The sequence below is a fragment of the Triticum aestivum genome, chromosome 1B (genome assembly GCF_018294505.1).
Source record: "Triticum aestivum cultivar Chinese Spring chromosome 1B, IWGSC CS RefSeq v2.1, whole genome shotgun sequence".
NCBI lineage: Eukaryota > Viridiplantae > Streptophyta > Magnoliopsida > Poales > Poaceae > Triticum > Triticum aestivum.
The window spans coordinates 153,266,088-153,278,794 of record NC_057795.1 but is presented as its reverse complement, the minus strand read 5'-3'; the positions used below and the strand labels follow the sequence as shown (position 1 = coordinate 153,278,794).

Here is a 12,707-nt window from a genome sequence, read left to right as displayed (position 1 = left end):
GCGGGCGGGGGACCGACGGGCGGGAGGCCGAGAGGAGAGCTATTGGCACAGGTCAGCTTCGCGCCCCCGTCCGGGGAGGAGCGGGGCGCGTCCCGGCAGTCGTCGTGGCCGCGCTTGGGCCGACCGGCGTCATCCGCCCAGTCGCGGGGCATGGCCGCAAGGGACGGTGGGGGCGACGGCGCCTGGGCCGGAGATGGAGTAGCGACAGCGAGAGCAAGGGGAGGAGAAACTGGGACGTTGACTGGATGGACCGGGAACCCTAGAGGCGGCCAAATGGTCGGCCTGGCTGCGCCTGCAACCGCGATGGTCCGCGGCCCATCTCCACCCAGGCCCACCATAGGCCACGCGGGCCAGCCCAGGACCAGAGGCAGGCGGTCCAACCCCTTCGTCCCGACCGAGCGGGGAGGAAGGATTCCTTCGAGCACCGCCGCCGGTGCAGCGGGCGGGGTGAGGCTGGGAGGGCGCTGCCAGAGCGAGCCTCGGGTAGAGCAGGGCGAGCGGGGAAATGGGACACCGAATGCGAAGACGAACGGGCGGAACGGCGACCGCCGCAACATGACTGAAGCTACCGCCGGCCACGCCAAAGCCGGCGCTGTGGCCGGACCCGAGGGGGGCGCAGCACCAGCGCGCCAGGACGAACGCGCGGAGCCACGGTCTGCACGACCCGCAACTCCCCAGCCATGCGGCCGCCGGCGGCGGCGGCGACCCGACCGCAAGGGCGGCCCTTGGCTTCCCGGCGACTGAGACGAGCTCAGTGGCCGGTGTCGATGTCGGGCGGACGAGCGGGTGGCCGAACTCCCACCCCTGGGAGTAGGACCACCAGTAGCGTCCAGCCGCCAAGCAGGAGCAGGAGGGGGGACGCGGTCGCGGATACCACCGGGCGGCCCGCCTCGAGATCGTCGGCCTCGGCTATGTCCGCCCAGATGACCCGTGACGGGGCAGAGGGGGACTGTGGGCACGGCGAGGAGGCGGACGGCGAGGTCGCAGGGAGGGGGGCAGGGATGGGGGCGGCCGCCGATGGAGAGGACGGGGGCGGCGGAGATGGGGGAGTCGCCACGCCGGGCGAATTGCCCCTGGAGTCGCCAGTGCAGTCCGCCATCCTCAACCCTCATTCCTTTTACTCAATTGCAGGTTATGAAAGAAGTGGACTTCCAAACTCAAAAGCAGGCAGTTCCAGTTCCTTTGGTATCAGCATGCTTTCTTTGCATATAATATGATGATATATTCCATAAGCAAAATATTACTCCCCGCTGATCTTTGTAGTTAATGACATTTTCTCAGGCAACGGCCGTGCTACTAATTCTCCTCTTTCATCTCGAGGAATGTTTGGACAGCAATCGTTTAGTGCAATGGTACACTTGCATTTCCCTTTCCGTACGCTTCTTTTTCAAATGGAACATAATGCAACAGTTTCTTTTCTAACGTCAGGGTTCTGCTGAAAAGTCTTTACTAGCTATGCCACCTCATCAATCTAATGAAAGTTTTCTGAAAGCTTATGAAGTGGTGCTGATATTGGATGATCGAGATACTTTCGGGTCTGTATGACCGTATCTTGCTCATGAGTTGTATTTTTTAGTTGTGTCTGATATTTAAGAAGGATCATAATAAAGCAGTGTAAAGTAACTGAGGATTGGGAGCATGCGCACCTAGTCTCTCTTTCGCATGACCTGCAAGGGCATTCTATTCTTCATGTTCATATTATTTCCGTTAAAATAAGATAGGCAAGGGATTTCACATATTTATCCGCTTACTGCTGGAATTGTGAATTTTGATGACACTTTGATTCGTTATCTCGTGTTACTTAAACTGTTTAACCTTCTGCTTTTGTATATAAAATTTAGATTCTATATGTTGTTTAATTAAATTATTTTCCAAGGAAACAAATTGATTATTGTTGCACCCAATAGTTTTTTATGTTTTATTTAATCAACCATCTATGCATCAGAATTCAGTTCTCTTATGATCGCTCCCTTTTTGTGCAGGCCCCATTTCAGAAGAAAAGTTGTTGATAATATACGCTCGCAGTTTAATATTCCTGTAGAGGTTAGTTGGATTGAGAGTTATGTGAACTCTTCTTTGTTTAACCCTACTTGCCCTTTCCTTTCTTCTTGTATCTAATTCATCAGTACTCCTCTGGGTGCTATCCTTGTTCATTTCTTCAGACAACCAAAATACACTGCTAAAAGTCATTATATGCATCAACACGGCTCTAATTAAATGCCCTGTACTGCTGGATTAATTATGTGATATGTTTGGTTGCTGCCCCACCGTGTTGATGATTGCTGACTGCACATATTTCTTGCTTGTGCACTAGGAGACAACATAATAATATTACCAAAGTTGCTTTGCATAGATTGAACTGTTCATATAATGTGCCAAAGAAAATGGCGCTGATCCTTCTGTTTGAACCATGTCATCCAGATTAAACACTTGCCTGTTGGAGATGCTCTTTGGATTGCTCGCCATAAAGAACTTGACATGGAGTATGTTCTTGATTTCATTGTTGAAAGAAAAAATGTGGATGATTTACTTGGCTCAATTAAAGACAACAGATACAAAGATCAAAAACTAAGACTGAAGGTACCATCTGAAAATAGCTTTGATTTCTGTCATTAATATTATAAGCCTTCTGTCTTAATTTTCCCAGTTCTTCATGCTTTTAATTTCTCACTAATAGTAAAAAAGGGCAGCCCGCATGCTATCCCCTGTGATTTGATGTTGCTTGAGTCTAATCTTAGCCGAGGAGATTTTTTTTCCTTAACCCCTGTGATTTGATGTTGCTTGAGTCTAATCTTAGCCGAGGAGATATTTTTCCTTATTCTTTGCTATCATTAATTGAAAAGCATGGCCCATATTTGGGTATGATATGATGAAGGACGATGTTATTAGCAGACATAAGCTTGAGCCTGTAGATTGTGCATCTCTTCCCAAAGAAACTGTATTTCTCGTCCATATATATGGGTTTGCTGTGGTTATTTTAGCAACAATACGATGTGATACCTCCATTTGTTGTATCTTTGCAGAAATGTGGGTTAAGGAAGCTAATATATCTAGTTGAAGGGGATGTAAACACTGTAGATGGATCAGAGAGCGTTAAAACAGCGTATGTACTCTTCTCATGAAGCCTGGATGATCATGTCAACCCCTGAATGGCAGTACTTTTTTTCTCGTTGTTTAACATTATTATTAAATATTGTCCCCAATGTTTTGACTGTCAGCCGTATGCCCTATTAACTCTCCTCCACATGCCTTTTATTTCAGCTGCTTCACTACTGAGCTTCCTGAAGGATTTGATGTCCAGAGAACCACTGGGTATGCTGACACTGAAAATAAATACGACCACCTCACGGGCTCTATAATTAATTATTACAGCACAAACTTCTCTGCTGGCGCTGATACCTCTTGACTTTGCCTGACCTACGATAAGTTTGTGAAGAGGTGTTCTGACCTTGAGAAGGTCACTCTGAGCGATATATTCGCCCTTCAGCTTATGCAGGTAACTGGGCGAATACAGCCACCTCCACCAAAGTTTGCCAGGTAGTCCATTTCATGCAGTAGTTTGCTCATTTATCCTGCATGTAAATCAGGTGCCACAAGTGACAGAAGAAGCTGCTCTTGCTGTCACGAGTCTCTACCCCACTCTTCTCTCGCTTGCTAAGGCGTACACCATGCTTGTGAGTCCTCTTCTCCTTTCAACTTATACAATGTTCTTTACATATACAACTTATACAATGTTCTTTACATGTCTACACACATCGTTAGCTGCTCCTCGTGCTATTGATGTTCAGACCAACTCAACATGTCTGTAGAACTAAAAGTTTATCCTTATAACTTTGAAGGATGGCGTTAGGCGTGCCCAGGAGGAGATGCTGAAGAACAAGAGCGGCATGGTCAACGCGGGGGCTAGCAAGAACATTTTCAAACTCATCTGGGCAGAAGGATGAACGCCCGTACTTGACCGGTCTTTTGGTCACCACCGCGGTGATTTCGGGCCGCCTACGCAAGTTCCCAAGGCGAAGACAGGAGGGACCCTTTTTGTGCTGTGCCTGGTGCCTTGGAGAACTGAAAGTCACTCAACATGTAACCACCACCTAAAAGAATGCCTTAGCGTAGCCTCGCTCCCCGTTTAAATTACTACTCTTACGTAGTAGAATTGCATGCCCCAAAGTTATGGAGTCGTAGTGTTAATATAGTGCATTAGCGCTTCATGTGTACTCCCTCTGTTCCTAAATACTTGTCTTTTTAGAGATTTCAATAAGTGACTACATACGGCGCAAAATGAGTGAATCTACATTTTAAAATATGTCTACATACATTCGTATGTTGAGTCCATTTGAAATGCCTAGAAAGACAAGTATTTGGGAACGGAGGGAGTATATGTATATATACTAATATTAGCTCTTGACTCAGTTGCTTGGTTCATGTGTTGTCTCGTGTTATCTCGACCTTGCTTGCATGGAAGCAAACAAGGCAGGTACTACTAGAATTTAGCCTTCTGGCAAAGTGAGCGTAGACTCGCTAGAGCCCATGGTTTCCGATCCATGTGCTTGAAGGAACCTGAACGCGTTCTTTGGTCGGTGGCATGTCTATGTTCCGTAAGAACGACATGTTGAGCAGATTCTGTTCTGTGAAGATTGTGGTGTTGAGGAGACGATTGAACATGCACCTTTCTCTTGCACTTGGGCCAAGCTGTTCTCTAAATAGGATTCATGGGATGTAGATATTGTTGATCTCAATCAAGTTTCAGAACCGCATGCTGCTATCATTGTGTGGGTGCTGGATGATTTGGACTGAAAGAAACAATAGGAGACATGGATAACTTCAAATGGGCCTTTGATACCATCCACGATCTAGTTGCGCTACTGGCTTGAGATGGCACAAGAGCCGAGGGAGAAATTGGTCTGGATATCCTCTGAGATCACTTACATCAAGATCAATGTTGACACAAGCTATTACGAGCAAGATGGCTATGGTACTACGGGAGTTTTTCTTCCGGACCATATCGAAGCGCTTGTTTGGGCACAAGCAATTTGGTAACGATTTGCACAAAATGCAAGCACTATGGAAGCCTTGGCGCTCCGTGATGGCATTCGTCTTACTCTTGAACATCTCAAGGTGATCATCGAAAGTGATGCTCAAGATGTTGTGCGAATGCTAAATGAGGCAAAAATTTCGAAGCGGAACTGGCTCCATCGTCTGTATCAACCGAAAAGCAAATGTTGACTCGAGCTCCAGTTTTCAACCTTGCTCCATTGTTCATATCAACCGAGAAGGAAATGAAGCGGCACACATGTGTGCTAAATAGGCTAGTGAGGATTGTAGAAGACGTATCTTGGTGAATTACACCCATGCTTTTCTTCTAGGATGTATTCACACTCCGTAATCCTCCTAATTAATTCAATATAGCATGTTGTTGCAAAAAGAAATTGTTCCACCTACTCAGAGCATCGCTTTGTTGTCATTCAGGTGGTGATCATATGGAGATGTGCCGTTGGAGTGCAGGGCACGAGACATGGAAGAATCGTAAAGAAAGAAGAAAACAAAGAATCGCAGGCCATACCGCTTTGGCGCATGGCGCAAAGTGGGAACAGACCGCCGCCCCTTGGGTCCAGTGGAAGCTCCTATAGGGCGCCTTGTTGAGCTTCTTGACGCCCATGTGCCCCCGCTCATGGGCCGGCCCAAGAAGAAAATAGCGGTTGACTGGTTACCTAGTTCCCTTGATCGCATTAGACCGGTTGCGGCCAACCAGTTGACTTTTGAACAAAATAAGTTTTTTTAAAGCGAACTAAAAAATGTCCATGGTTTTTGAAAGACAAGTTCACAAACTTCAAAAACAATCACGAATTTGAAAAGAAAAGTTTATTGAATCTGAAAAAAATCACATATTTTTAAAAAATTAATTGATTTTGAAAGAAGCTCTTTGAATTGAAAAAAATTCATTAAATTTGAAAAAAGGTTCATCGATTTAGAGAAAAAGTTCACAAAAATTGAAAAAAGCTTATCGATTTTTGAAAAAAAGTTTATTGAATTTGGAAAAAGGTTCATCAAATTTGAAAAACACTTCATTAAATCTGAAAAAATCATCGAATTTGAAAGAAAGTTCGTCGAGCGCCCCGAGCATGCAACTTCGGAATCCGCACAGCCGCCGCCGTAGCCCTGCCACCCCTCCACGCCAACGACGCGCCCGTCTGACTCGCTGCCGCCGCGCCCTCGGCACGATGCCGCATCCTGCGTTGCGCACACCATCAGGAGGGGAGAAACGCCCCGCCGCCGCCTACACCGACGGCGGGAGGGGAGGAGAGGCGAGGAAGGGGATGGAAGCGGCGGAAGCTAGAGCGGGCGAGACGAGCTTTTGATCATATCCTAAGCTATTCTAGCCGGGCAAAAAAGAAAATTGCACTTAAGTTGATGCTAACGAAATGAGTACATCGAATGTTTTAGTTCCCTGTGCATACATGAACGTGGTGTTTTTATATTTTTTTTGGCAGTGGTGGGTGTTTCTAACACGAACACATTTACTTTCAGCACCACGCAATCAATCTGATCTTCCGAAAAAAAAAGGAAAGAGACACGGCAACGGTACGCACGGGCATCAGCTGCGTGGAAAACTCCTGTTCCGCCGCCACCCCCGCTCCGGATCCAGCCCCGCTCCACTTTCCTTTCATATCCGCAGCCACGCCACGCGCACCTCGGCAAGGACAAGGCTCCGCCCGCCACCCGCCACCCGCCACCGCCTCTGCCCCGGCTATAAAGCTCCTCCCTTTGGCTGGCCCGCTCCTCCTCTCTCCGTCCGGGCCGCGCCTCTCGCCTCCTTCATCATCCTCGGTCCGTCCTGGCCGCGTGGTGGTCTCCGTTTCGGCCGCCAATTCCAAATCCACCCGCCCGCTCGCGCCCTGCTCCCTCTCCTCTCCGCTTGCGGGGCCGCGCCGCTCCCCGAGGACGCGGGCGGGGGCTCGGCCAAGTGGCGGGCGACCGGCGGCGGGGGCACCGGCGTCGTGCGCCAGCTGCGCGCGCTCGTCCTCGACTCGTGCCTCTCCTCCTCTCGCGTCCGCTGAGGCGACTCGTCCTCGGTTCTTGCCTCTCCTCGTCTCGCGTCCGGTGAGGCAATTCGTCCTCGGTTCCTACCTCTCCTCCTCTCGCGTCTGGTTCTATGTTGCTCGTCCTCGCTCGAATTCGTCCGTCGTTTAGAGTAGAAGAATCGCTTCTGATTCGTTCGATTCTGCTCGTCCTCAGTTCCTCTGTTCTGAACCGCGTCTGATTCAATTGGTTTTGCTCGTCCTCGATTCGACCGTTTAGATGGAAATCGCGTCCGGTTTGACTTGCTCGTCCTTGCCGTCGTCGTCAGTTCAGAGTCGCGTGTGATTTGATTCCTGCTCGTCCTCGCCGTCGCCCTGATGCTCTCGCGTGTTCTTGGGGACGTCTCGTCGGGGGTCTGCGACTCTGGGAGGAAGCGAGCGGTCCGTCGGTCGGTTTGGGTCACCGTCTGGTTGCGAACTAACAAGTCCGTTTGAGAAACTTCTGTTCCTGCGTTCCGTGTTCACGGTGGAGCGATGGTTCGTGCGTTTACTTCTGTTCCTGCGCTTCTGTTATCTGACGATCATGCGTTTCGTGTTCGCGTCGGGGCGACGGTGTGCGGTTCTGGTTTCGAAATTGGAGCAGTGTCAAATCCGTTCCTCTGTTCCATCACCTGCGTTGTTCGTCCTCTGTCGATTCTTGTTCTACCGGCAGGCGTGTGTGCTCCCGTACTAGATGCAGAGAATCTTGTTCTTGTCTGTTATGGTTGTTCTGATGCTGTTTTTTCCAACTTGTTTCTTGCTATCATGCTTTGCTTATGTTCCAATATATGATGTTGTGTGTTCAACTTGTTTCTTGTTATCATGCTTTGCTTATGTTCCAATATATGATGATTTGTGTTCAGGGGTGCAAACGATGTAGGCCGTGGGTACCGTGATGTGAGGCTTCTCTCCTCCTGATAAATTAGGATGATAGGCTGAGCAGAAAAGCCTGACTCTTGTAACAATCACTTGCTTGGTTTCCACATCTTTGCGTGGCCGATTTGGCATCCAATGCATCATAATCACGTTTTCCCTGTTTGTTTTCATACCCAATGCATCCACACCCTTTTCCCTGTTTGTTTTCACTTCTTTTCCTAATCAATAATCATGTTTACCATGGTGTTCGACAATACTGCACTTCTACTGTTCTTTGTTCCCTTTTGAAGTTCACTGATTCAAATCTGATGTGGCAGGTAGGAATATTGATGTCACTTCTGTGTTAGTATACTAGCCACGGTGTGTTTTATTCAAGTTATTAACCATATCTCTTACAAGTTTGCCTTGAGATGCTACATGTTTATATGGCATGATTGATTGCTGTTTGTGTATGGTTATTAAGATTGTTTGTTGTTTGTTGATTGATTGATTGATTGTTGTTTGCTGTTTGTTGATTGATTGATTGTTGTTTGCTGTTTGTTGATTGATTGATTGATTGATTGATTGATTGTTGTTTGTTGATTGGTACTCCTGATCATAGGTAACAGACCTTGCACTATTCTTTTTTCTGAATTTTTTTGTGATTATAGGTAACAGACCTAGACAATGCATTTCCACTGTTCCTTGTTCCCTTTTCAAGTTCACTTATTCAAATCTGATGTGGAAGGTATGAATATTGATATCACTTCTGTGTTACTCGTATACTAGCTATGGTGTGTTTTATTCAAGTTATTAACCATCTCTTACAAATTTTCCTTGAGATGGTACATTTTTATATGGCGCGATTGATTGCTGTTTGTTGAATGTGAACTCGTATCTTGATGAATAATCATTTAGGCTAACTTGGTCTTGGTAGTTCCTGATCATAGGTAACACCCTATTACTTGTTTAGTGTAGACTGATTATTCTTTTTTTCTGAACTTTATTGTGATTATGTCTTCACATTGCACTACTCCCAGATCCATATCGACATGCCCATGTTGTCTGATAAGGATAAAGATGTAAGGAACTTCTCCCAAGAATCTCTCTTGCTTAGACTGATTATTCTTTTTTTCTGAACTTTATTGTGATTATGTCTTCACATTGCACTACTCCCAGATCCATATCGACATGCCCATGTTGTCTGATAAGGATAAAGATGTAAGGAACTTCTCCCAAGAATCTCTCTTGCTCCTTGTATTAACTTGGCGACTAGACTTTACATGTTAATTTTTTTTTTCGTGACACTGGAGCTCCTTGCTGTAACCCATTATATGACTTTGTGAGCATGCACCACTTTCAGGTTATGAAAAATGGGGTGCTCCAAACAAGATTGACTTCCTCTCTCTTTCTTATACAAGGCATGCAGAAGAGGCAAGTAAGTAACTCATTATGTCATTATGACTTCACAGTGCCATCTTTCCCAACAGATTGAATTTTTTTATATTGATATTTTGTTGAATAGCATCACATGTTTGTTTGCACTTCATACTTTGGAAAGATGTTCCTAACATTGATAGTATTTTTCCTGCAATAGGCACGGGAGTTCCTCTCAAAGTTGGTTATCTTAGCCAAAACTCTGATTTTTGCCAAAATTGAGAATGTGGAGGTAATTAACATGTATTTTTCTATCGAGTACTACTTTGTTCGTTCTTAGGTGTTCTCATTTCAGAAGTGCAACATGGCTGGAAAGCCTGCTGTTGTTACTCGTGTTGTGGACAGTATGACGGACAACCTAAGGCCCACTCGTTTGGAGGCAACTGACGTGGCAAACGCGGTGCTGGGCGGTTAGTTTTTGCCTCTTGTAGATATCTTTACTTTGGTGATCCTGTACAGCTGCTCATTACTGCACCCAAACAAACTATAATTACACAAGCTGTAACATGAATAACAATTGTTTTGTTCAGGTAGTGATGCCATTCTCCTTGGTGCTGAGACTCTCCGTGGGTTGTATACAGTTGAGACTATTTCAACAGTATGCAGAATTGGTGCTGAGGTGAACTTTCTTTTGGAGGTCTATGTTCTCTTGATAAACATGGGCCTGTTTGGGAGGGCATTTATTGATCCTTTTGTAGCTCAAATCAGACTTCAATACTAAAATGTTACAAGTAAATACTATTCTTCCGAACAGCCCCTAAATGTGTTCTCAACAAGTATATCTTTGGCACTCTAATGTAATCTAATGGAAATTTACTCCTTCCTGCCTTTTCTCTCTTCATGTTTGGTGATATATTTTCATGAATTGTTTCACAGGCTGAGAAGGTCTTCAACCAGGATTTGTACTTCAAGCGAACCATGAAATACGTGGGAGAACCCATGACCCACTTGGAGTCTATTGCTTCCTCTTCAGTGCGTATTTTGGAACCTTGGATTTTCCAACCTTTTGTTAGTGTTTACAGGGGAACAATTTCTGTCTTCCATGGATTGAATATCAGTCTATGACACTTGGGTTTATAAGTCTGAAATAGTTCACTACCTATTTGCTAGGTGCGGGCTGCTATCAAAGTTAAGGCTTCGGTCATCATTTGCTCACCTCATCTGGACAGGAGAAAAAGAGTATTTCTTCTTATAGGCGCTTCACCTCATCTTGTAGTTTAATGGAAATTGATTCATATATTATGCCGTATCGAGTATCTGCATGCTAATTGCCAAGTACAGGTCCACCATGCCGTTCCTCGTCTAAAAACAAATCAATTGAAGTGGAGCTTCACGAGCGCATTTGAAGTATGTGAACAGCCTCTTTCCTTGTAACCTTTTTAGTACCTCCTTCTGTGTGTGCTATATCTAGGTAATAATGATTCAGAACTAGCATGCTGATCTTCAAACTTTGAAAGATAACTTCAGGCTATAGTTTTTGTTAATGACAAATCTAACACTGAACCTTGCACAATCGTGCAACTCAATACAGAGGAATAATATATAAGTATTTGCCATGTAATGCTAGAAAATTCATTTGGCATTTAACCTTCATGGTTTTGCAACTCAATACAGAGGAATAATATATAAGTATTTGCCATGTAATGCTAGAAAATTCATTTAGCATTTAACCTTCATGGTTTTGCCTTGATGATATGTATTTAACATCCTTCTTTTCTCTCAGCAAAATAATTGCTCCTTTATTTTTACTTGGTGCATAATTCTTACTACCTCCGTTTCAGTTTATAAGGGAGGCCTGTAGTTCTAGATCATCAGTTTGACCAACGAAATATGTATTATATGCTGAAGTATACCATTGAAATTCGTACTTGAAATGGGTTTTTCATGGTGTACCTTTTGTAGCATAGCTCATATTTCATTGGCCAAATCGTTGATCTGAAAATACGCAGGTGCATAACAAACCGAAAGATTGGGAGTATGTTGTTCAACTGGACTCGCTAATATACTATAGAATTTACCCTGATGAGAAACAGTGAGGTGTTCAACTAGACTCACTAATTAACATGTATTACCACATGTCTAATACATCCGTATCTAGACAAATCTAAGACAAGTAATTCGGGACGGAGGGAGTACTACAGAATTTTGCCTGATAAGAAACAATACTGCTTATGTTGGACCAAGACTTGTATCTGGTGTTTGGCAGTGTGCCACTGTTATAACTCACATTTGTTGCATTATCTTCCTGCAGGCAAGACAATCACTCATAGTTAGAGGCCTCTTTCCCATGCTTGCTGATCCACGTCACCTGGTGAGTTAACCTGCCTTTCATCCGTTGGCTACATTAACCATTCTTTGGTGGTTCTTTTCAATTTTAGAATACATGACCCAGTATGTATACTAATAAAAATAGGAACTACCTATATAAATATCAACATCCTTGTTCTGAACATAATTCCCAATATGTGAAAAGTGGATGCTTTTACATACATCAGGCTAGTGAATTAATTCTGCTTTTAGGGTTTTTGCTTGCATCATGTTCTACTTACAAATGGAATAAACACTAGACTGCAGTTCACTTTCGAACTGTTGGCAAGTCATCATAAGCTTGGTTAATCAGTACTCCCTCCGTTCGAAAATACTTGTCATCAAAATGGATAAAAAGAGATGTATCTAGAACTAAAATACGTCTATATACATCCCCTTTTATCCATTTTGATGGCAAGTACATTATTTCGAACTTGACTGGTGGTAGGCTGGTTTGTTTATTCTGTATAATATAAAAGCAATTCATGAGCTTATAAGCTGGTGTGCACCAGTGAGGCTGATGGTTGGAGGTTTCATATTGCATCCACCTTGAATTATTTGGTAGCTAGAATTCCTTGATTTGGACCCAACAAGTAAGAAGCTTTGGTTTGCCTGGTGATTTGTACTGACATTGTTTCTGTGCCCTGCAGGCTGAATCTACTAGCACTAGAAATGAATCAGTGTTGAAGGTTACTCTTGACCACTGCAAAGCATCCGGTGTGATCAAGTCGCATGGCTTACCTTAGCCAGAATTTCTATAAGAATGTTGCTCATGTTACATGCCTTGCTTTCTCTAGTAAGTAGAACAAGAATACATTAACATTTCTTTTATGTCCGTATGCGTACACTCATAATATTTGAATTACAAACCAAATTCTAAATAAATAAGCATGTGTCTCTGTGCCTACAAACTTGTGGGTATTGATGAAGATAATCACTTAATCAACCTCTAACTAGCTTCCTATTTTCAGGAACGAAGATCTGGATCACCCTCGCCCCTCTAGAGAAAGCAGTTTACTCATTCAAGTTCTGGAAATTCTTTATAGTTTTTTG

At 44.6% G+C, this 12,707-nt stretch overlaps 2 protein-coding genes across 6 annotated transcripts in view; both read left to right on the top strand.

Moving 5' to 3' along the window:
* The window catches only part of LOC123113047 (crossover junction endonuclease MUS81), a 13,439-nt gene extending 9,462 nt beyond the window's left edge, over positions 1 to 3,977 (top strand). Inside the window, exons 1-10 of one of the 5 annotated variants that reach the window (XM_044534160.1) lie at positions 7 to 1,185; positions 1,282 to 1,352; positions 1,429 to 1,535; positions 1,983 to 2,043; positions 2,422 to 2,580; positions 3,024 to 3,103; positions 3,262 to 3,312; positions 3,428 to 3,496; positions 3,588 to 3,674; positions 3,840 to 3,872. In XM_044534160.1, coding sequence (XP_044390095.1) covers positions 681 to 1,185; positions 1,282 to 1,352; positions 1,429 to 1,535; positions 1,983 to 2,043; positions 2,422 to 2,580; positions 3,024 to 3,103; positions 3,262 to 3,312; positions 3,428 to 3,434 — 1,041 coding nt within the window. In that variant the 5' untranslated portion in view covers positions 7 to 680 and the 3' untranslated portion in view covers positions 3,435 to 3,496; positions 3,588 to 3,674; positions 3,840 to 3,872. Of the gene's footprint in view, positions 1 to 6; positions 1,186 to 1,281; positions 1,353 to 1,428; positions 1,537 to 1,982; positions 2,044 to 2,421; positions 2,581 to 3,023; positions 3,104 to 3,261; positions 3,497 to 3,587; positions 3,675 to 3,839 lie in introns of those variants that run through there. The other 4 variants (XM_044534155.1, XR_006455877.1, XR_006455884.1 and 1 more) reach the window with 4 other exon arrangements.
* A 2,705-nt stretch (positions 3,978 to 6,682) lies between these two features.
* LOC123113040 (pyruvate kinase 1, cytosolic) lies at positions 6,683 to 12,389 on the top strand (the record flags this gene model as incomplete). The annotated part of the gene is given in 12 exon segments (XM_044534150.1): positions 6,683 to 7,098; positions 8,951 to 8,992; positions 9,090 to 9,131; positions 9,274 to 9,348; positions 9,508 to 9,579; positions 9,664 to 9,757; positions 9,878 to 9,966; positions 10,224 to 10,319; positions 10,458 to 10,526; positions 10,629 to 10,694; positions 11,599 to 11,658; positions 12,305 to 12,389. Coding segments are annotated over 11 exon segments (778 nt in total), but the record flags the coding sequence as incomplete, so codon positions are not given.
* Positions 12,390 to 12,707: the final 318 nt, after the last annotated feature.